Source organism: Stigmatopora nigra, chromosome 4, assembly GCF_051989575.1.
Source record: "Stigmatopora nigra isolate UIUO_SnigA chromosome 4, RoL_Snig_1.1, whole genome shotgun sequence".
In the NCBI taxonomy this organism is placed as follows: Eukaryota; Metazoa; Chordata; class Actinopteri; order Syngnathiformes; family Syngnathidae; genus Stigmatopora; species Stigmatopora nigra.
The window spans coordinates 16,655,549-16,678,189 of NC_135511.1; the positions used below are offsets into that span (position 1 = coordinate 16,655,549).

Below are 22,641 nucleotides of genomic sequence, written 5' to 3' on the forward strand. Positions count from 1 at the left end.
TCCTAGTCGACGGACGCACTTGGTAAAAATACAATTTCTTATTTCTTGTAAAAACACTACAGTGAATAGGCTATGGTTTAAACAAATTAAAAAAACTTGGGTTCCCCCAAATGCCAAAATGGTGGTATCCCATAGTTACTGCTGTGATTTTTACCCCCATTGTTATCCTACAAGTAGACTGTCACAAAGCTGCGGGAGTAGCACACACGGCGATGGATGTATTTCTTTGTTGCGAGCAAGGTGTCTAACAGGGAGCCACCATGTCCCCATAATGGGAGGGGAATTTTTTTTAAACAGGCCAGACAAAAAAGCTGTACAATTTGATAACAAGCATGAAAAGCGCGTATTCAAAAAAAGCAATATAGAGACACCCAAATGGTCCTCAAGGCCCAAAACAACAACCCAATGCTAAGCCATAGTATACAACCATGAATATATACATAAGTATAATTCTGGTAATGTAAAAACAGACACCAAAATAAAACAATATAATAATAAATTTAGATTTTTGATCTCAGACATTAAATATAATAGAGTATATGTGAAAAAATATGTTAAGACTGGGTTTGAAGTGGAGATAAATGATTAGATGTCTGTATTCTTGAGTTATAATGATGACAGCAAAAATAATAAAAATGTAATTACTTTTTTTTTACATTGAAGTAGCAACATTTACAGTAGCAAACACTTAAATCATGCATGCGACTATTTCTAAATATGGCACATACATGTTCGCGCTGGGGAGTGCTACACGCGCATAAGAAAGGAATTTTAATAATTGCCTTTAATTATAAAACATTTAAAAACCCTGTCAATAGGTTCATGTAAATCATACTTAGGGACCGTGTAACCTTAAATGACGCGCGTGTACATTTTGGCTAAGGCTTTTTGATTGAGATATAATTATATATAAACATGTAGATTTAAAATGTAAAATGTGTTTATATTTAAGGGGATATGAAATTAGTATTTTTTGTTTTTGTGGATATAAAAAATTACATTATTTTGGTATAGGAAGACAGCAGCATAGTATTAAATACGGAAAGAGTGGTAAAAAAAACTGGCATTTGGTAGTGTTAAGTCAGACGATAATATATATATATATTTTGTTGTATACATTTACTATAATAAAGATAATAACGAACAGTATTAATTTAAAAAAACACCCAAAATGCATTCAGGTTTTGCAAAACACACGCACATTTAGTTATTTCTAGGGACCGTTTTAAACTGCGAGACATGATTTTTTGCACATTTTTTGCTCAAAATGATAACACCACTTTTTAAAAATCCAAATATGGCTTATCAAATTGATATCAATCGTCATGCACACAATTAATTGGCAGGCCACACCAGCAAGCATCCTCAAAAATGCAGTTTTGTAATATAAAAATAGGGGAAGATAAAAAAAATTGCAATTCTTACTGTTGGTAGTCATGCTTGCAGTAAAGTTTCCTTTCTCTGAAGTAGCAGCTGGTGATGAGCGGCTGTTGACACACTGTGCACTGCAAACACTCCTCATGCCACGACGACTCGTTGACCCTCATCAAGAAGCGGTCAGAGATGGGCCGATGGCAGCCTTCACAAACAGTCTGATGGTGACAGTCTGTCCCTTGAAACCACAAAAAAATCGAATTTAAACAACCAAAAATTAAGGCCTTGGATTCAATGCGCATCCAGTGAAACCATCACATTGCGCCTGTAATTCTCGCTAATAAAAGTAATGACAATAAATAAGTCATTTTTTACAAAATAACGACAATAGATAAGTAATTTTACAAAATAAATGTTATGTACGACACCAAAATTGAGGTGTTTGATTAGTTATTTGATCATTTTTTGTTGAAACTCACCGATCATGACACCCAGAGCTTGTCCCGATCTCAGCGGATGCTCCTCTATTTTTATCCCGTCCAACATGATGCACGTGTGGGATGGTTCCCCCGTAGAAAACCGTAGTGCTTCCACCGGACCTGTCGGGAAAAGCCGTCAAAACCCCCAAAACACATTCACGCGAGTCTCCACCGTAACCAACTCGACAACCCGAATTACCAAAATCCAAACCTGTTGATCAGCCATATCTTTAAAAACAAGACAAAACACGTTTTTTTACGCGTTTAGTATCGCCACGCGACATAAACGCTCAAAATAGGCGCGTTCGCTGTCACCTGTAAAAATGAGTACCGAAGACGCGTTTGCGTGTCGTTGGAGCGACGAGTGCCGATTTGGCGGCGATGCAATTACAGTTGCTCCGAGAAGAAGAAGAAGAAGACAACGACGACGAAGACGGCAGACATGAGGCGTGTGGAGATGTCCCGGCACCAACTCATGCGGGAGGTTGCTTACTTGCTCGCTTGTGCTCGTGTCCCTGTTCAAGTCCTCACATCGTGATTGAGGCGAGTGGAACCTCCCACTCGTGCGGGCATGGCTGCACTTTTTTTTTTTTTTTTGAACTCACCACTCACATGCATTGGGATGCTATTGGAGTGCATTGCAGTAACGACAATCATATTGCACAAAAGAATAATCGACACAAACGTGATGTGCAATTGCACCAAATCGTGCCAAAAACAGGATAATTATACCTAAAGAAGATACGGGCATGGCACATTTTAGCAATAAAAAAGGTATTTGTACAATGAAGATTTTTAGATATATATGAGGAGACATCACGTGGTTCTTTTTGTTTCTATTAGAAGTATATCTCCTTCAACGGATGCACCTGGTGATCGGAAGTGATAACAGATTGAAAAGGCCATGGCTAAATCCCCCCTAATAATAATAATAATAATAAAAAAGCCAGCACTGGCCTATCATTATAATAATAATCATGATTGGAAATGTAATTCTTGTGAATTCAATAAAAGAGCATAACAGCATGATATGTTAAAATAAAATCCTGTCAACGTAAGAGAATTGTAGTAGCTTAATTGTATTAGATTGTTTATAGAAATTAAATTAAGACTGACTATATATATATATATATATATATATATATATATATATATATATATATATATATATATATATATATATATATATATATATATATATATATATATATATATATATATATATATATATATATATATATATATATATATATATATATATATATATATATATATATATATATATATATATATATATATATATATATATATATATCTTGTGTGTGTGTGTATTTTGCCTATTTGTTGCTTAGTCTACAAAAACAAGCTGTGATTGAATGTATCTCATGTAAACAACAGCACAATTAAAATTAATTAAGATGCAATAATACTATAGTACTAACATGAATAATCATATTATGCATCAGTGCCCTTTGATTTACCAAGCCACCAAGTTATATATTTAAAATGGGCCTCTATAAAGATGCAGTCCTCCCAGATGTAAAGACTACTACCACTACTACTACAACTACTACACTTTCATCTCGCAGCGTGTATGTTCTCTTTTCCGAGGCCTTTATGGAGTTTGCAGACGGTGCCCTTCAGCATTTTAATAAAACCGAGTCAAATTACTCAACACGCCCTCTACTGTCCACCGCAGGAACTTCTTTCAACTCATCTCACACGCCTCAAGTACCTTCCTAGTCTGCAATCATTTAAAACAAAATTACTTTAATGATCTCATTGAAGAACACATATTCTGCTCCTCCTCACTGTCATAAAGTCGAATCCATAATTCCAAAAAGTCGATTCCAACCTTACACAAATCTGAGATGATTGCACAACTGAGCAGCATTATGAGCTGAGCATCATCAATACTTTTTAATCAATATAACCACACACAAAAAATACAACAGCAGTCTACATACACACACGAATTTGGTGTTCGTATGGTGGATCAAATTGTTCATTCAATAAATCAATCGTCCAACTTTAGCTGTGTTTTAATGACCCCCTGCATGAGAAGGCCACGCTCACTTTAAACAAGGCAGGGGGAAAAAACATATATAGGAAAGGAGTATGAGCAGCAGGTGTGGGTTAAGAACACAAGACGAAGTTCTAAAGTCGAACCAGAACGTCCTGAGAGCAGACACATTTCTAGGAAGCCATGTTGCATCCTGCCCAGAAGGTAAGAGAACTACTAAGTGGACGTGTAGATACATCCTGGAAGAAGGTGATGAATAATTTAACATCTAAATGCAGGCACTTTCTTGCTTGGATAAACAGAAACGAATGTTTTTTTTTTTGTTGCTTTTCTAAATGAACTTTTTTTTCCATTATGTGGTTATATAGAAAATTCATATCTCGAGTTAGGCATTGTTTTATGAAAATGCATATCTCAAGTCATGAAAAATGCATATTTCAAGTCATGCATTGTTTTATAAAAATGCATATCTCAAGTCATGCAGTTTTATAAAAATGCATATCTCAAGTCATGCAGTTTTATTAAAAAAAATGCACATCTCAAGACATGCTTTGTTTTATAGAAATGCATATCTCAAGGCATGCATTGTTTTATAAAATTGCATATCTCAAGTCATGCATTCTTTTATAAAAATGCATATCTCAAGTCATGTATTGTTTTATAAAATGCATATCTCAAGTCATGCATTATTTTATTTAAAAATGCTTATCTCAAGTCATGCATTGTTTCATAAAAATGGACAAAATGAAGTCATTTTCTGCACAAATATGTATTTTTCAATGATATTATATATAATTAAGTTATAATAACTGCTCATGGATTAAGCAATGTGATTCCACGATGGAATTAAATAAATAAAAAAAACTAAATTATATAGATATAAGCTTTATTTTTAATTATTACTCCAACATTTATCACATTGGAGGTCCACAAATAAACGAATCCACTGTTTCAAAACCCCAAATTTCAAGTTAACGTTAAATAACGACATTTCAAGGTTAAACATGACTAAATGTGACTATAAATCACATGCAAACATGATTTAATTACTTTTGTCACATACATTTTGCAAGCATTTTCCTCTTTAAACAAAGTTGCGTCTTTATTTTCTATTTTAAAAAGGGTTTCTTTTGTTTTCCAACGATTGGGAATGAAGCTTTTCCCCCCGTCATTTCCAACTAATTCCTGCAGCTGTGACGGCTTCCACGGCTCTTATCGGGTTGCAGATCATCCTTGGTGCCGATTGGACGAATTGGGAGGGAGACATTTGTGACGAATCGGATGTAATTGGATTAGTCGATTGCGCACTAAACCTGCTATTTCAACCCCTTCAATAATTTCTCCTAGATTGCAGAAAAATGACCAGGTTTGAATGCAAAACAAGGCCCGTGCGCAGCCATTTTGGATCTTCAGTTACAGCTACAGGTTTAACTACGAAATACTCCATTCCCAAATATAGTTCGTTAAAGTATATTTAATAATAATAATTATTATTTTAATGTTTTTTAACAGTTTTAAAAACAAGAAATATAAATCTTGACGAAAAAAATACGTATTGTGTTGAACTAAAACACACACGTACACACGAATCATAGTGGATTATACAAAATCAACGTATGCATTTCTACAGTATTTGTTTATGATCTGGTGGATTTACATATTTTCCATCTTCTGACAAAATGGGCAGCGTTTTTTTTTTGACAGATGGCCCGATGAAAATCCTGGATGAAGGAAGCGATTTGACGTCTTTTATGATTTTAACATAATTTATTTAGTAGTTTGTCGTCGTGTGTGTTCATGGGATTGGAATTAAAAGCAATAATCTTATGGTATATACATTTTCCCTACATAAACAATGGCTATAAATGATATTAATTGTTATTAGATTAATGTCAGACTACCTGCCTACAAATTTTAATTGAAATGATTTAGAATTAATTTATATTAATTAATTTAAACTCGCTTTAACCACATTTTTGCTTATTCCCACAACAGTTATATTTACAAATGAATGGAAGACTAAATATAGCTAGAAAAAAATTCACAACATGTTTAATAACAATACTAATAACAAATAATTGCTTTTTAAGTCTTTACATTAAAGTACTAAAGATTTTGGGTGAGTATAGAATTGTTGACGATGAAAATTAATGATTCGTGTAACGAAGTGTGCACACTGTGGTTTCTTTATTCAATTATTTTTTTATGGTTCTAACTAGAGACTGGCTGTGGCTGCTTTTTATACTTTGATTTGATTTTGAAACGTGATTTGAAGCCAAAAATCTGAGTTTTGAATTACAACACTGTCCCCTTCTGGTGGAAAATTGACATTACATCATATAATGCAATTGGTGCAAACAACTAAAGAAAATGTATGTATTTTATGTAAGTATTTTTTTCCCAAATTTACCCAGAATACATGTAATTAGGAAAAATGATTAACATACCATAAAATATGATTGACTATACGAGTAAATACATAAAATTGTTTTCAAGCATAGATAAGATAATAAATACTACTACTAACTTTTTGTATGAATATTTCTTTCATCAAAATGTTCCATTATGTCATTCAGCAAAAATGTCTGGCTTGCTATTGGTCAGAAATTGCACGGTTATTAATTATTCTACACTTAAATATAAATTTTTGAAAAAATGCTTTGCAATTTGCATTAAATATAAATAAAAACATTATAATCCTATCTAATCACTGTCAAAAATACCATATTTAAAATGAATTAATATATTAATTTGTGTATAAACCAATATATCTATCAAAATAAACAAATTATAAAAAAATGCATACATATTCAAGCGTCTTATCTACAAATCTATTCAAATCTGAACACACAAACAATACAATTTAAAAAAATAAATGAATAAATCAGCCATAGTTACTTGCCTTCATTCAATTGATAGACAAACAAGACACAAGGAAAGCCCACAGCAAGATAATTTCAAATAAAATGGACCCTACGGGCACGGAATACCTCCAAGAGCTACACACCCACGTGTAATTTGACTATCTCTGACTCCTGATGAGAGCCCAAAGAATCGTAAATCTCTCTAACCATACACACCACAGGTGCTAATCCAAGTCAACCCAAGCAAGAAAGCCCTCATTGACAACTTTGGAAAAACAATACGTCACACACACACACATCGGCTACCGTAAGAAAGTTTTAACTATCAACAAACCACCTACAATTGTCTCACATTAATTTCCAGATAAAAAAATGCAGTCCATATTTGCTACATTGCTCACTTGTAATGTATTATTAATTCTGTTAAAAAGATGTGTCAAAGTGGCGGCCCGGGGGCCAAATCTGGTCCGCTGCATCATTTTGTGTGGCCCGGGAAAGGAAATCTTGAGTGCCAACTTTCTGTTTTAGGATCAAGTTAAAATGAAGAGTATAGATGTATATTAAATTTCCTGTTTTTTCCCCTTTTAAATCAATAATTGTCATTTTTTTAATCATTTTTTTCTGTGTTTTTAGTTCAAAAAATATTTTGTAAAATCTAAAAAATATATATTAAAAAGCTCACATAAACATTGTTTTAAATCTATAAGAACTGAATATTCAGGGCTTTTAATCCAGTTCTTTTAATCCATTTATAAAGAAAAAATATTAATATCATATCTAAAATGGTCCGACTCACATGAAATCGAGTTGACTTTCTGTTTCAGGATCAAATTATAATGAAAAGTATAGGTGTATATTAAATTTCCAGATTCTCCCCCTTTTAAATCAATAATTGTCATTTTTTAATCAATTTTCTTCTGTGTTTTTAGTTAAAAAATGATTCTATAAAATCTAAAAATACGTATAAAAAAAGCTAAAATAAACATTGTTTTTAGATCTACAAAAAACTGAATATTCAAGGCTTTTGATCTAGTTCTTTTAATCAATTTATAAAAAATAAAAAATCTAAACATTATATCTAAAATGGTCCAGCTCACATAAACTCAAATTGACGTTAAAGCAGCCCGTGAACCAACCCGAGTCTGACACCCTTATGTTAAAGTGTAGGCATTAATCCACCAGAATTGAAGTGCGTTCTAAGAAGGTAGAAATCATCCAGATGTTTTGCAGCTGTCTGTATCTGATGGTGAAGATCTAGACAGCGTCTGTCGCAAGGCATTTCTAATCTGTCCAGAACATAAGACAGAAACCACTAAAAACCTAACTGACTGCATGCTTACGACAAAACTAGCCTTAAAAATACAATAAAACAACAAAATAATTGTATAAGTTTGTCACAATCCTATCAATTGAAGTATTTTTAAACACGTTATTTCTCTTTTATACTTCTGTAGACCGAGGGTGACGGAGTTGAGAAAAAATAAAGAGTAGATAAAGTTATGAGGGCAAAACCCCTCGGGCTAGAGAGTACTGCTTTGAACTGGAGGACCAGGAAAGCTTATTGAGGTCAAAATCTGGCAACCGCCAAGTAGAACCGGCATTTAAACGTAGACGCTATTTGGAGTTTATATACTGCTTTTACAATTTAAAGTATAATCATGACAAATGTCTGAAAGGATGATAATTTTGACATAAATTGATCGGATAGTCACAGTAGGGAAAGAAACTTTGCAGAAAAACAGAAGAAATGTCCACTGAGAATTTAAATTTAACTAAAAAACTGAAAAAATCACAATCAACAGAGCTCAGTTTATCACATTACATTATTTTTAAAGCTATATTTTCAAAGGTATATTGCCAAAAATACATATCAGTACAGTAATTTATTTTACTATATATTTTTATTGGCACTAAATAACTTTATAGAACAAAAATAGCCTAAAAGTCGAGAAAATTGGATTCCATAGAGCTGTATTTACCAAATTTGACTATTACATGTATACGTTTATTTAACAAAACCAAATATTTAAACATATAATTTGTTTGCAATTATATTTTTTAGCTGAAAAACTGATTTCCCCCCAAAAATATTTTTTTTATTTTAAAAACGACTGTATATATTGTTCAATTTAGGGAAAATAAAACATTCAAGTCAGCTATTTCCCAAGCTAAAAAATATGCAAAAATGGGACATCCCTATTAGCTCAACTATGATATTCTTTCAAAAACACAATTTACCCAAAAAAAAAAACAAAAAAAATAGTTTTTTCAAAAAATGGGTTAGAAAAGAGGCATTTAATTCCTAAGAACTTGACTACTTTTTCGAGGTTACTTTTTTTCCCACAAAACTCTCCCAATTAGATTGAGATTACAATCATTACCAAAAGATTCCCATCTAATCATGAGAACAAGATACACCCCGACAACAGGAAAGAACTCCAAAATCTCAAATTCCTATCTCCCGCTGTCAAAATCTCAATTGACACCGCCATACCACATCATCCATATATGTTTAGCTAACATCCCAAACTTTTTAGGAATTTTTCCCTCGCCGGGTTCACGCGCCTAGTTACCATTCGGTCAACCTGGTGACCCCTTGAACTGACCCCCCTATCCTCCCTCGGTGGTTTGAAAAGAAAAAGAAAACCAAGTCTCAAGGGGGAGAGCGCCGACTAACAAGAAAACTGCTGGGCCGAATCTCTCAGAAGTGCCTGTGTTTTCCCACTGGACCACTTTCAGCTTAATAAACATCTTAACTAGCCAGAAGTCCCGCGGGAGTTGCTGGGAAATCCTCTGGGCAGCCAGAGCTCAGGAGCTCGAACCTTTATTACATCCAGGTGGTTGTTAAAAAAAAGGCCCGACTGCCATTATTGTCAAATAAAACGCAAGCGCCACCTTCCAGGGTGGACAGGGTCAGTGCACCTGTCTATGGACAAAAGCTACTATCGCACCTCATAGCCTTGGGTTCCAATAGTTTGATGTTAGCAGGGTCGGTTTTTGTCTTAGGTAATGTGGGAGACTGCTAAGGGTGTAAGCTAGTTAGGGGCGTATAAAAGCAGGTCAATCCTCATTTTACTTTTTAATTATATCACTGGTTGTAAAGACTATTATTTTCAGTTTCATATTAAGTTAGTGGTGTAGTGAATTTTTCAAAGACAGGCTCCTACTAGTGGTGGTTATGTGTCACTGCATGCATATTAAATTTGGGATGTAAACTTGTTTTTCTCACTATAATGAACCTCTAATGACAGGGTTGATAGTTGGTGGGCCGCGTTAATGTCAACTTGATTTTATGTGGGCCGGACTATTTTAGATATATTTAGATTTTTTTTTTAAATAAATGGATTAAAATAATTGGATTAAAAGCCCTGGATAATTAGTTTTTCATAGATATAAAACAATGTTTATTTTAGATTTTTTTAATATATATTTTTAGATTTTACGAAATGATTTTTGAACTAAAACACAGAAAAAATGATTAAAAAATGACAATTATTGATTTAAAAGGGGGAAAATCAGGAAATTTAATATACATCTATACTCTTCATTTGAATTTGATCCTAAAACAGAAAGTCGGCACTCATGATTTACTTCCCCGGGCCACACAAAATGATGCAATGGGCCAGATTTGACACATTTGTCTCATAAGGATGTCAAATTTGAAGTTAGCGGACTAATCCGTGGCGAGCCAATCGCAGGCTTCCCTGAATTTAGATGATATTGATCATTCTCTCATTTAAAATGTATTGTGCTCTATTTTTGTGGTTCAGGGGTTTTTCTTTTTACATTGTGTTTATATAATAATATCTACTTTTGGGTTAAAATTCCTTTTTCTTTTTGCTAAAATGATCATATATGAAAGAGGACCTACCTTTGTATGTATTTAAGAAACATAAACAACATAAATAATATATTCTTGTATGTTTAGTGTGTATGTGCCTGAGAGAGTGAGTGTGTGAGAGTGTGTGAGTATGTGAGAGTATGTTATGCTACTACTGTATGTCCACAGTGGCTAAGGCAAGCTAAGCTAATTGTCCCGCCTCTTGTGGAAAAACCTGCGTGGCGATCAGGCGCTTTGATCAGACTTGAAAGAGGTTAATTGATTTCTATGTTACAGGCGAAAGGGGGCGGGGCAAAAGATACTTGCTGGCCACTTGACAAATATCTTCCAGGGGGGACGTGAGTTGGGATGAAGAGAGAGAGAAAGAGAGAGAGATCACCTCACACCCGACTCCATCCTAGCTCAATTAGAATAATTTGACTCACATATGGGCGGAGTGGCGAGGGTTGGGGGGAAAGGGGAGGGGGAGGGGGAGGGGACCCCAATTTCTGGGAGATCGCTCATGTAACCTCACATTTGAAGTGCGGCCAAGAGGTTCGTTGAAGTGGTGGCGACCACACGGCTAACCTCTCACTTGAAGTCTCTGTGGGATGTGCTAAGCTTCCATGACGTCATAAGGCAAATGAATAGGCTATGGGGGTGCTGGAGTGTGTTTTAAAACTACTTTGGGTAGTTTGAGAGGCCAGCTAATCGCAGGGCATGATGATTTTTGTGGTCGTTCATTGTATACAGGGGCAATTTAGAGTAAGGGTGTCAGACTAGGGTTGGTTGGTGGGTTGCTTTAACGTTGATTTGATTTTACGTGGACTATTTTAGATATAATATTTAGATTTTTTTTATTAATGGATTAAAAGAACTGGATGAAAAGCCCTGAATATTCAGTTTTTGTATAGATCTAAAACAATGTTTATTTTACCTTTTTTAAATATATTTTTAGATTTTAAAAAATGATTTTTGAACTAAAAACAGAAGAAAATGATGATTTTTTTTAACAGATTGATTAAAAGAACTGGATTAAAATCCCTGAATATTCATTCGTTTATAGATCTAAAACAATGTTTATTTTAGCTTTTTTTGTATATATTTTTAGAATTTACAAAATATTTTTTGAATAAAAACAGGAAAAAATTATTAAAAAATGACAATTATTGATTTAAAAGGGGAAAATCAGGAAATATAATATACATCTATACTCTTCATTTGAATTTGATCCTAAAACAGAAAGTCAGCACTCACGATTGACTTTCCGGGCCGCACAAAATGATGCGGCTGGCCAGATTTGGCCCCCGGGCCGCCACTTTGACACATGTAATTTAGAGATTTCGACCAGCTTATCATGCATGTTTTTAGGGATTACCCGGAGTAAACCCATACAAGCACAGTGAGAACAAAAAAACTCTGAGTGGCATCCATGTGACTTACTCCGTCACCTGCTTGTCTATGTTAGCCATGGGTCCAGATCTGGCCTGAACCTGTTTTGACAGGCGTTCTGCCTTAACTCCTTCAACTGGATCGGTCGCTGGTCACCCAAGCGCAAGGGAAACAGGGTTGTCAGAGGGAGAGTGGCAGGCTAAGCCATGTCTTAACACAGGATCTCAAACCACCTCATAAATACGAGCTTCCTTTTCCAATTTCCAAGCAGCCCATCCACCTCTGTCTATACGCTTACACGCCGCTACGTGTCATAGACTCGGGTGTGAGTGTAAAAATGACCGCGGGACATCTGGCGTACTTACAGAGGGTGGAGCTTTGATGTCCTGTTCACCATTTTGGCTCAACGTAGGCCAGTCCAACACTTTCAAGCAACTTTGGTTATTCGGGATGGATGGTGATGAATGCCTGGAAATGCACCAAAATACAATGATTAGATTTCCTCTTTTCTTCAAATAAGTGATTATTTTACATAGGTTTTTTTTACAGATTAATATGTTGAATAACATGATCAAATTTTTCTCAATTATTGTCATTCTGATCTGGTCATAATTGAAAAAAATCCACTTTTTAAAAGAATTTTGGCAGAAACGCACATGTCACTTATGATTATTAGTCCCATATTTGTTTATCTAAAACATAGTTTCACAATAAATAACAGGTATTATTGTGATACATATATAATTATTTATGTTTTGTTTTTTTAAGCCGCTTTCTTTAAAAAACATATGGTGATGAATGAGTGGAAATGCCCCAAAATATGATGATTTAATTTTTGTAATGGAAATTCCAATCTGTAAATTAGTTATTATTCCACATATGTTTTTTTAAAGATCAATATGTTGAATAACATGATCAAATTTTACTGAAGTATTGTCATTGTGAGCTTGTCATAGTTGAAGAATTTCCACTTTTTAAAAGTATTTTGGCCGCAATACACATGTCACTTATGATTATTAGTCCCATATTTTTTTAATCTAAAATGGATTAAAAGAATTGGATTAAAATTCCTGAATATTCAGTTTTTAAAGATCTAAAACAACGTTTATTTTAGCTTTTTCTATTTATTTTCAGATTTTACAATGATTTTTGAACTAAAAACAGAAAAAAATGAATAAAAAATGACAATTATTGATTAAAAAGGAGAAAAATCAGGAAAATTAATATAAATCTATACTCTTCATTTGAATTTAATCCTAAAACAGAAAGTCGGCACTCATGATTTACTTTCCTGGGCCGCACAAAATGATGCGGCGGACCGGATTTGGCCCCCGGGCCGCCACTTTGACAAATTTTTTTTCATTTTCTTTTGGATACTTAGCAGAAAATAGTAACACTTCTCAAAACAGATTATCAGTTACAAAAGCCAGGCTAATTTCTACTTTATGGTTGACATTAAATCAATAAATAAATGCCTAGATACATATCAAACCATGCATTTACACATTAGGAGCCATTTACAGTTGTTATGTTTCATTAAATGGAACAGGGAACATCTTGGATGACAAACAAAAACATTCTCTGTACCTCATGTTTTCATGAGGATCGCAAGAATAATTTATTTAACATAAATGAGGTTCATTGAGCTTTTTCTTTTTCTAAATTCTAAAAATTTAGCCTGAAGTATTGCAGTATTACACTCTTACTGTGTTTAACTTAGACATTGTCTTGATATCTGCTATGAGTTAGTTTAGTTCCAGTTCCGACAAGGGAGGAAGTGAAGGCTTTGATAAATATTTACATGAGAAATCCATTCGAAGCTCTTCAGTTTTTATTTTAAGTACGCCAGTGTTGGAATGTAGTGCATTGAGCAGGAAGGCTTTGGGGTGCCGGCTAGTGTGCTTTAGGCCATCACTGACATGAACCTCACCTCAGTACGGAAGAGTTAAATGTTGTTTTTTCTTTTTTAGTAGAGGACAGAGGCCGCAAAGGGCGAAAAAAGTTTAGACACCCATCGACGAGGGGTTCCAATTGGTTAATCTAAGAGTATTTTGGTTTAAAATATCTTGGAAGACTGAAATAATTTAAAGGATGTCTTTATAAAAAGCTCGAGTCATTTAACAATAGTGAATAGAAACGTATCATCAACATTATACTAACATGGCAATTTCAGAGTATAAAACGAAGTTTTAGTGCCCTCTTGTGGTCAAATTTTCAACTGCAAAAGCAGTACCCAAACAAACATTTAAGTACTACTTAGAAACAAATCAATGTAACGCCATAGACAAAGTAAAACACAAAGAATACTTCAATAATATTCTTTCTAAAGTTAGTCTAAAACATGACTCAATGTGAAATCTGGATTTTTAAAAATTTAATAGAAGTTATAACTTGAGTATTAAATTGGTGGAAATAACGGTTTCTTGTACCTTCTAAAATTATATGCCACGGTCATACATAGATGAAAAAGTACTTTAAAAAGTAAATAAATAATAGGTAGTTTATTTGCACAAGTGTTGGAACACTTGGGATCTTCAGGAAATGTCATAATTGTTCTATATCACACGCAAAGCTGCCAAACCATGGATATTTTACTTACATTTTTAAAGACAATGAAATATATACATAGACGTGGTCCATACAGTTGTACTACAGTAGCAAAACACTAGAGGACAGTGTAAGATCACTGTAGTAAACCGTCAAGCTCTCCCACCAAAGCAATTGGGAGCCCTGCATTATTGAATTGATCAGTACTTTTAATGTTTCATTCCCTTTCTGAAACTCTTATCCTCACAAGGATCACAAGGGGTACTGGAGCAAGGCAGGGGACACCCTGAATTGGTGGCCTGCCAATCACATGGCACACAAAGATGGGAACTATCATCCACACTCACAGTGAATACCAATTTTGAGGCCGACTCGCTAACTTAAGCCAAATCGCCTTCTTTCAACCATATAGGTCACGGGTGTTAAAGTGGTGGCCCGGGGGCCAAATCTGGCCCGCCACATAATTTTGTGTGGCCCGGGAAAGTAAATCATGAGTGCCGGCTTTCTGTTTTAGGATCAAATTTAAATGAAGAGAATAGATGTATATTAAATTTCCTGATTTTCCCTCTTTTAAATCAATAATTGTCATTTTTTAATCATTTTTTTCTGTATTTTTAGCTAAAAAAATATGTTGTAAAATCTAAAAAATATATACAAAAAAGCTCTAATAAAATTTGTTTTAGATCTATAAAAATAAAGGAATATTTAGGGCTTTTAATCCAGTTCATTTAATCCATTTATATAAAAAAAATCGAAATATTATATCTAAAATTGTCCGGCTCACATAAAATCGAGTCCCTTGAACCAACCCGAGTCTGACACCCTTAATACCGATAAACACAATTTAAAAAAAAAAGTCCTATTTACTTCCATTGCCTTCATACAACCCAACCCAACACTCCAATCCCCATTCAACAGTTGTCACCCAAAACAACACATCCCACCTTCGAAGTGATGTACGCACATATACCCATTATACATCTCTGCATCCCATGTATTCAAATCTAGGGTGAGTATATGTGGAGGATGATGGATAGAGGAGCGAGGTGTTATCGGGGCGAGCATGTATCAATGTCTGCCAGTTTTACACACAGTCTGACAGGACAGTGACACACTAGAACACGGGGCGGCAGTCACCCAGACGAGCCTAGCTTCATTTCCTGTTCCTGCTCCACTGCCAAAAATATGTGACATGTTGACTTCATTAATTCCACCTCTATTTTGGAGCTCTCCTCTTTCACACGAGTACCTCAGCGCCTCAATAAAAATCACACATAGGAAGAAATATACACAAACGCTAAGTCCCAATGGCGAGAAGCCATCATGCATAAGGTGCTAATGAAAATCCTGTCATATCTACACATTTTCTTACACAAATACACAAATATACACACTTTCTCCCACTCTCACACGTTTTCTTAAACTAAAATCACAAAGCTAGCCAACATCTTGCAGTAGACCAGACCATATAAAGATGTCACTTTAAATCCTGTGCTAATTAACACTTAAAGAGACACATATTAGATATGCGTGGCTAAGAGCAATTATAATATCCGCAAGTTTTGCCAGTCATTTGGGAAATGAAAAGAATGCTTAATTGCTGGAACCAACATCATTGCATGCTTAGTTTAAGTGATGTCTGTTAGAAAATATGTCTAATCTGGAGATGCAGTGGTAAGACTAGATCGGACCCAAATGCAGGGAAGCAGTACTCTAAGAATACTTTAATTACTTAAAGACTTATGAAATCAAAACATAAAACCAAACCTGACAAAGGAACAAGAAACATGGCATGAATAAACAATGAAGACGATCCGCAAAAAAGACTAATAAACACACAGGATTTAAATAGACAGACAATAGTTGATTACAAAGTACACATACCTGATTACATGAGGGTCGTAATAGGCAAAAAGCAAACAAACCAACTAAAATACCACCTAACCCTAACACGCAGTGGCCTAGATCACAGGTGTCAAAGTCGCGGGCTGCGGGCCAAATCTGGCCCGCCACATCATTTTGTTTGGCCCGGGAAAGGAAATTATGAGTGCCGACTTTCTGTTTTTGGATCAAATTAAAATGAAGAGTATAGATGTATATTATATTTTCTGATTTTCCCATTTTAAATTAATAATCGTAATTTGTAATCATTTTTTCTTTGTTATTAGTTAAAAAATCATTTTTTAAGTCTAAAATTATATAAAAATATTTTCAGTTTTCCACTTTTATATGGAATACGGGATTTTCCCTTACTATAAAAAATACGGAATATTCAGGGCTTTTCATCCAGTTCTTTCAATCCATTTATAAGAAAATATCTAAATATTATATCTAAAATGGTCCATTATCATTTTGGATTATTCAAAATGATAATTTAACCAATTTTCCTGAACCTTGCTAGAAAGGTAGAGAATAGGTCAAGTGATATACCACTAAATATTGACCTATCATTCCAATTAGTATCTTCTATAATATTAAATCATAATGACACTGTAAATAACAAATGCACATCATTCCCAAAAAAATCAGCCATATAAAAAACACTTACCGTATTTTCACGACTATAAGGCGCACTTAAAAGTCTTAAATTTTCTCCAAAATGGACAGTGCGCCTTATAATACAGTGCGCCTTATAGTTGTGAAAATACGGTATATAAAGTCACTGATCCAAAGAATTATTCATCCCACCTCGACTTCCAATGAAAATCACCCCTCATGTCCTGTTTATAAAAGTCTCCCTAATTATATTCCTCTCCTTCTTCTGTAGATATCATCCAAGAATAATAACATGCAAAGAGAGAAGTAAAAAAAAATACCAATTGTGAGGTCTGTTTCCACTTGGAAACTAATTATCAAGCTAAGCCGCGACTTCATCCTCATCAAGCGAGGCCTCGCCATTAATCTTGTGCTGTCGTCCACTTCACTAAATCCAGCATGTTACACTATCTCACATTTACTTCATCAGCTCCAGTGCGGCTGTAATTAATGATTTCTCATGCCCTTCCCTTTCCTCAACTCAACTCACCATGTGTCCACTTGCTAATCACCGAAAAACCACACAAAAAAAACCCGATAGGATGAACAACTTGCTAGCGTTTTTCCGCCATTAAGGCCTACTTTGACAGTAAGATTCAATCATATGACCGTATGACAGCATAGCGACGGTATGATTGTGATTCTTTGTGACAGAAGACAGAGGCAAGAGTGCAGAACAGACGTTTCGCCGCTTTGATGAGCGAGTGTTTTCTCCTCGACGCGTTTCAAACCCAACAGCACCTGTTCTTTTACAGTGGTCTGTCACTTCCTGGCAGTTCAGATACCGAAGAACCGTACTAATGAGGTAAAAAGAGGGGGGTGGATATTTGTCCCACCGTTTAAAGCCCACCCAATATACGCGTGGCGCCCTAATTCCTCCTGCGCCTTGTATATGGTGGCACTGATGAGTAACTTAAAGAAAAGTGGAACCTCAAGAACTGTTGGGGAGAAGAATTGGAGAATAAAAGTCAAGGACTTTTGGCTTCAAAGAAGTGGAGGGAGGGTGGCTGCTTTTATTCAAACGTGGGGGCTTAGCGGAGCCAACAGGGTCTCGCTGTCTCGGGCACTTAATTACAAGCCCTGAGACTGTTTGCTTTGCATTCTGGGCCAGCGGCGGCAGCTGCAGTGAAGCGTTGCAGCCTCGACTGGCTTCCTCCTCGATCTCTGCCAGGGATTTGATCGTAATGCCCATTAAATTGACTTGCTGCATCTGAAATCAAAAGCGCAGAGAGGAGGGAGATGGGAGGAGTGGTGGATGGGTGGTAGTGGTGGTGGTGGGGAGGAAAAACACAAGGAACATGGAGGTTCGGCTCACGGCTAAGTAAGCATGCTTAAAATCTTTAATCCTCTCCCTCTGTGTCAATAGCAACTGGCTATGGTGACAACCCGCCGCCAGCCAGGCAAATGGACCGCGTTGAGCCGGCTAGCGCTGCCCGAGTGCGTGCATTCATCATTCGGGTTGAGGGAAGGGAAAGGGTAGCAGATTAAAGGGGCGATAGAAGAAAGAAACGGGAAGGAAAAGGGCTACTGATGAGGTTTTTTTGGAAGGACTGCTGAGGAATGTGGGAGGAAAAGTTACATACTTGTTGGGTTATGAGGTGTACTTGAGTATAAGGCACAGTTGAGTACGAGTTGCGCTTGAGTATAAGGCGCATCTGAGTATAAGGCAGCACTGGAGTATAAGGCGCACTGGAGTATAAGTCGCACCGGAGTATAAGTCGCACCAGAGTATAAGTCGCACCTGAGTATAAGGCGCACCTGAGTATAAGGCACAGTTGAGTACGAGTTGCGCTTGAGTATAAGGCGCATCTGAGTATAAGGCAGCACTGGAGTATAAGGCGCACTGGAGTATAAGTCGCACCGGAGTATAAGGCGCATCGGAGTATAAGTCGCGCCTGAGTATAAGTCGCACCTGAGTATAAGGCGCACCTGAGTATAAGGCACAGTTGAGTACGAGTTGCGCTTGAGTATAAGGCGCATCTGAGTATAAGGCAGCACTGGAGTATAAGGCGCACTGGAGTATAAGTCGCACCGGAGTATAAGGCGCACCGGAGTATAAGGCGCACCGGAGTATAAGTCGCGCCTGAGTATAAGTCGCACTGGAGTATTTTTCATCTGGAGTGGATTTTTTTTAGGTTGCATTACAGAACTAGTTGCATTTTTTATATGATCTAAACCAAGCACAATATAAAATGGAGAACAACAGGATAAATAGGAATCTGTTAAAATATTTTTTTAGTAATCGTAACTGCTTATTGATGGTCAGCGAGAACAAAAAAAAAACATACTAAGTTGCACTTTTTACTACTACTATTATTATTATTACTACTATTAGTCGCAGGCTAAGCAAAAATATGCTACTTGCAGCCCAGAAAGTACGGTAGTATGAAAAATATGACTGAAAGATGCCAGTAATTATGTAATATTCCCATTGCAATTAGCGTATTGGGAGATGGTAGAAAATGCGGGATTAAAACCAAATACTACAAATTGGTGGACGTAAAACACATCGGATTGGTTGACACATGCATAAACAGATGAAACCAAGGCACGATCACATGACCCAGAACCCAAACCATAAAAACAACCAACATGAACATATTTAAAAAGTATATGATTAAATTATTACCCATATTCCGCCAGAGAAAACCGATCTCAAAGGGTACATCATCCATCCCTGCAAAAGAAAAACAAATATTTCAGAAATGTGATTTAACTCCTACTACCAAATCATTTTCCATTGTTTCAATAAATGTGTTTGCCTGTAGATTCTGAGCAATTAAACAAAAAGTACGAAGCAACAAAGCTCTCAAGATCTCAAGGCTCCCCGACACGTTCCCTCCCAGCCATCTAAAAAGAAGACAAGATGAAAGCCTTTTCCACATTCTTTACTTCTCTCCTCCAACGCAAGCCCTCCCCAAGCTTCTTCCATTTTAATTACTCTTGATTATTTCGGATTGTGTCTCGTCAGAGAGATGTTCACCTCACCAACAAAGCAACACTTATACCCAGCACACAAAAAACTGAAAGAAGAAAGACAAAAACATTCGCCGGATATGAAATTTGCATGAAAATAAGCCCCAGTGTTCAGCCCACATACAAAAAAAAATAGATTGAAATGAGGACTTGCCAAAAGCACGTTGGTATAATTAGCATTTGACCAAACAAACGAGCTTCAACAGAGCTATAATTAAGCAGGCCTGTAATTAAGTGTATGCCCTTTATCATAATGATCGTGGTTAAAATGGTGTGATGGCTGCCAGTTGATTATTAATGGTGTAACCCCAAATGCTGCCTGTATCCGGCACTGGAATCAAGGTGTCACTACTGTCAGGGTAGAGTGCAGCTCTTTGTTTAGAAGAAGAAAAAAAAAAACATTAGAGCGCAAATTAACAAGACTTGACAAGAGATACAAAGACGCTCGTTTGTAGGGTGAAGAGAAAACTGCAGCTGCTTGGCCATGTTAAAAAAATAGAAAAGTTTGAGAAATATTCAGCACTGATAGTTATGGGGAACTTTAGGTGGTTGGGGAGGAGATAGAGAAGGGTAATGTGGATGTTTTCTGACTTATAAAGTTGGAGTATAAGGTTGTTTTTAAGATACAGTGGTACCTCGACATATACGAGGAATTTGAGATAGGAGTAATTTGAGATGTGAGCAATTTGAGATAGGAGAAATGTGAGATGAGAGCAATTTGAGATAGGAGCAATGTGAGATGCGAGCAATTTGGGATGCGAGCGATTTGAGATGCGAGCGATTTGAGATGCGAGCAATTTGAGATGCAAGCAATTTGAGATGCGAGCAATTTGAGATGCGAGCAATTTGAGATGCGAGCAATTTGAGATGCGAGCAATTTGAGATGCGAGCAATTTGAGATGCGAGCAATTTGAGATGCGAGCAATTCGAGATGCAAACATTTTGAGATACGATCAATTTGAGATACGAGCGATTTGAGATGCGAGCAGTACGGGATGCGATCAGTTTGAGATGCTAGCAATTTGAGATACGAGCGATTTGAGATACAAGCAGTATGAGATACGAGCAGTATGAGATACGAGCAATTTGAGATCCGAGCAATTTGAAATACGAGTAACATTTTGATATACAAGCATACAGCGAATGAGAGAGGCTGCTCATAAGAACATCATTTTTTGGGAATATTTTGAAAGGAATACAAATGCAAACAACACTCGATAGGGTGGAGACGGGGCAAATAGAGCCAAGAAATGTATCAAAATTTAAAACAAAAGTAGAATTAAGTTTAGTGTAATGTTAAATCAAACCTATTTTAACGTGTCTGCATCGTCATCCAAGTTTATTTGATTTTTTTAACATTATGCTACGAGCACGTTGCCTTGCAAAAAGTCTTGACATAACTCAAAAAAAATTGCAAACACTAAATCATATTAATATAACTACCATATTAAATCCAAATAATGTAGTACCCTCCACCTGCCACTGCAATGATGATCTCTTATGTCCATGAAAAGAATATCAAAAACAAGTGAATATACTTGCAACATTTCTCTAACTGTGAGCAACAAGACCAAGCTAGGGTGAATATATTTGAATCAATCGACGGCCGTGGAGCCCCGAGATTGCACCATCTGATGGATGCGTGTGGCGTGGACAGATGGCTGCACAGCACTGAAGGCCAGGGACTTTCCTTATTACATTTAAACCATGTCTCACTTTGTATTCTACCACCATCCCCTACCAGATGAATGAAAAAACCCTGAAGATGACTTGGTGTTAGCAAATGGATCCTCGTACCGTGCTACAATCCAACGCAAAGGGCAAAAGTAATGTAAATACAATCTTCTGGCCAGGAACTCCATTATCAAACATGTTGGAACGGTTCAAAATGGCCAAGCTACGGTCCATTACCTCACGTGTGTCACCTTGTGGAGGGATTGGGTAGTTACTCGGTACGTGGAGTATGTGAGAGCAGTCAATAGGAAAACATCACCTCCCATTTTTGGCGCCATGGCCGTGATGACGGGGAGTGCAGAGGTGGCGTTAAGTAAGGAGGACCCCATGGTTTGAGTGATTGTAGAGTAAAGAACGGAGTCAGCACAGGCGCCGTGTGGATCATTGCCTTATTAATGGCTCCGTCAGGTGTGGTGAGCAATGGCTGCATTGTCATCTCCAATCCCTGGGTACAGATGAATGGCTGTTTCAGGGCGGGAAGGGCTCCCCTCGTACGCCGGATGGAGAACTAATCCCTCACTCTTACGTTTTTGGATGCAATGTTATCCAAGACTTTAGCCAGGCTCTTTCTAGGGTTTCTGAAAGGACTGGCTTGGACGTTGTTTGGATATGTATTTTCACGAGTATAAGGCGCACCGCATTATAAGGCGCATCCTCAATGAATGACATTTTTTCCATATATAAGGCGCACTGTATTATAAGGCGCACTGTATTGTAAGGCGCACTGTATTATAAGGCGCACTGTATTGTAAGGCGCACTGTATTATAAGGCGCACTGTATTATAAGGCGCACTGTATTATAAGGCGCACTGTATTATAAGGCACAGTGTCTATTTTGGAGAAAATTTAAGACTTTTGAGTGCGCCTTATAGTGGTGAAAATACGATAATTGCTATT

General features: G+C 36.3%; 1 protein-coding gene across 5 annotated transcripts in view; it reads right to left on the reverse strand.

The window, feature by feature from the left end:
* The window catches only part of lmx1bb (LIM homeobox transcription factor 1, beta b), a 158,128-nt gene that overhangs the window by 60,931 nt on the left and 74,556 nt on the right, over positions 1-22,641 (reverse strand). For 3 of the 5 annotated variants that reach the window (XM_077714955.1, XM_077714953.1, XM_077714954.1), the window contains exons 6-9: positions 19,664-19,711; positions 12,318-12,420; positions 1,854-1,973; positions 1,426-1,612 (exon numbers count right to left, since the gene is read on the reverse strand). In XM_077714955.1, the coding sequence (XP_077571081.1) occupies positions 1,426-1,612; positions 1,854-1,920 (254 nt within the window). In that variant the 5' untranslated portion in view covers positions 1,921-1,973; positions 12,318-12,420; positions 19,664-19,711. The other 2 variants (XM_077714957.1, XM_077714956.1) reach the window with 2 other exon arrangements.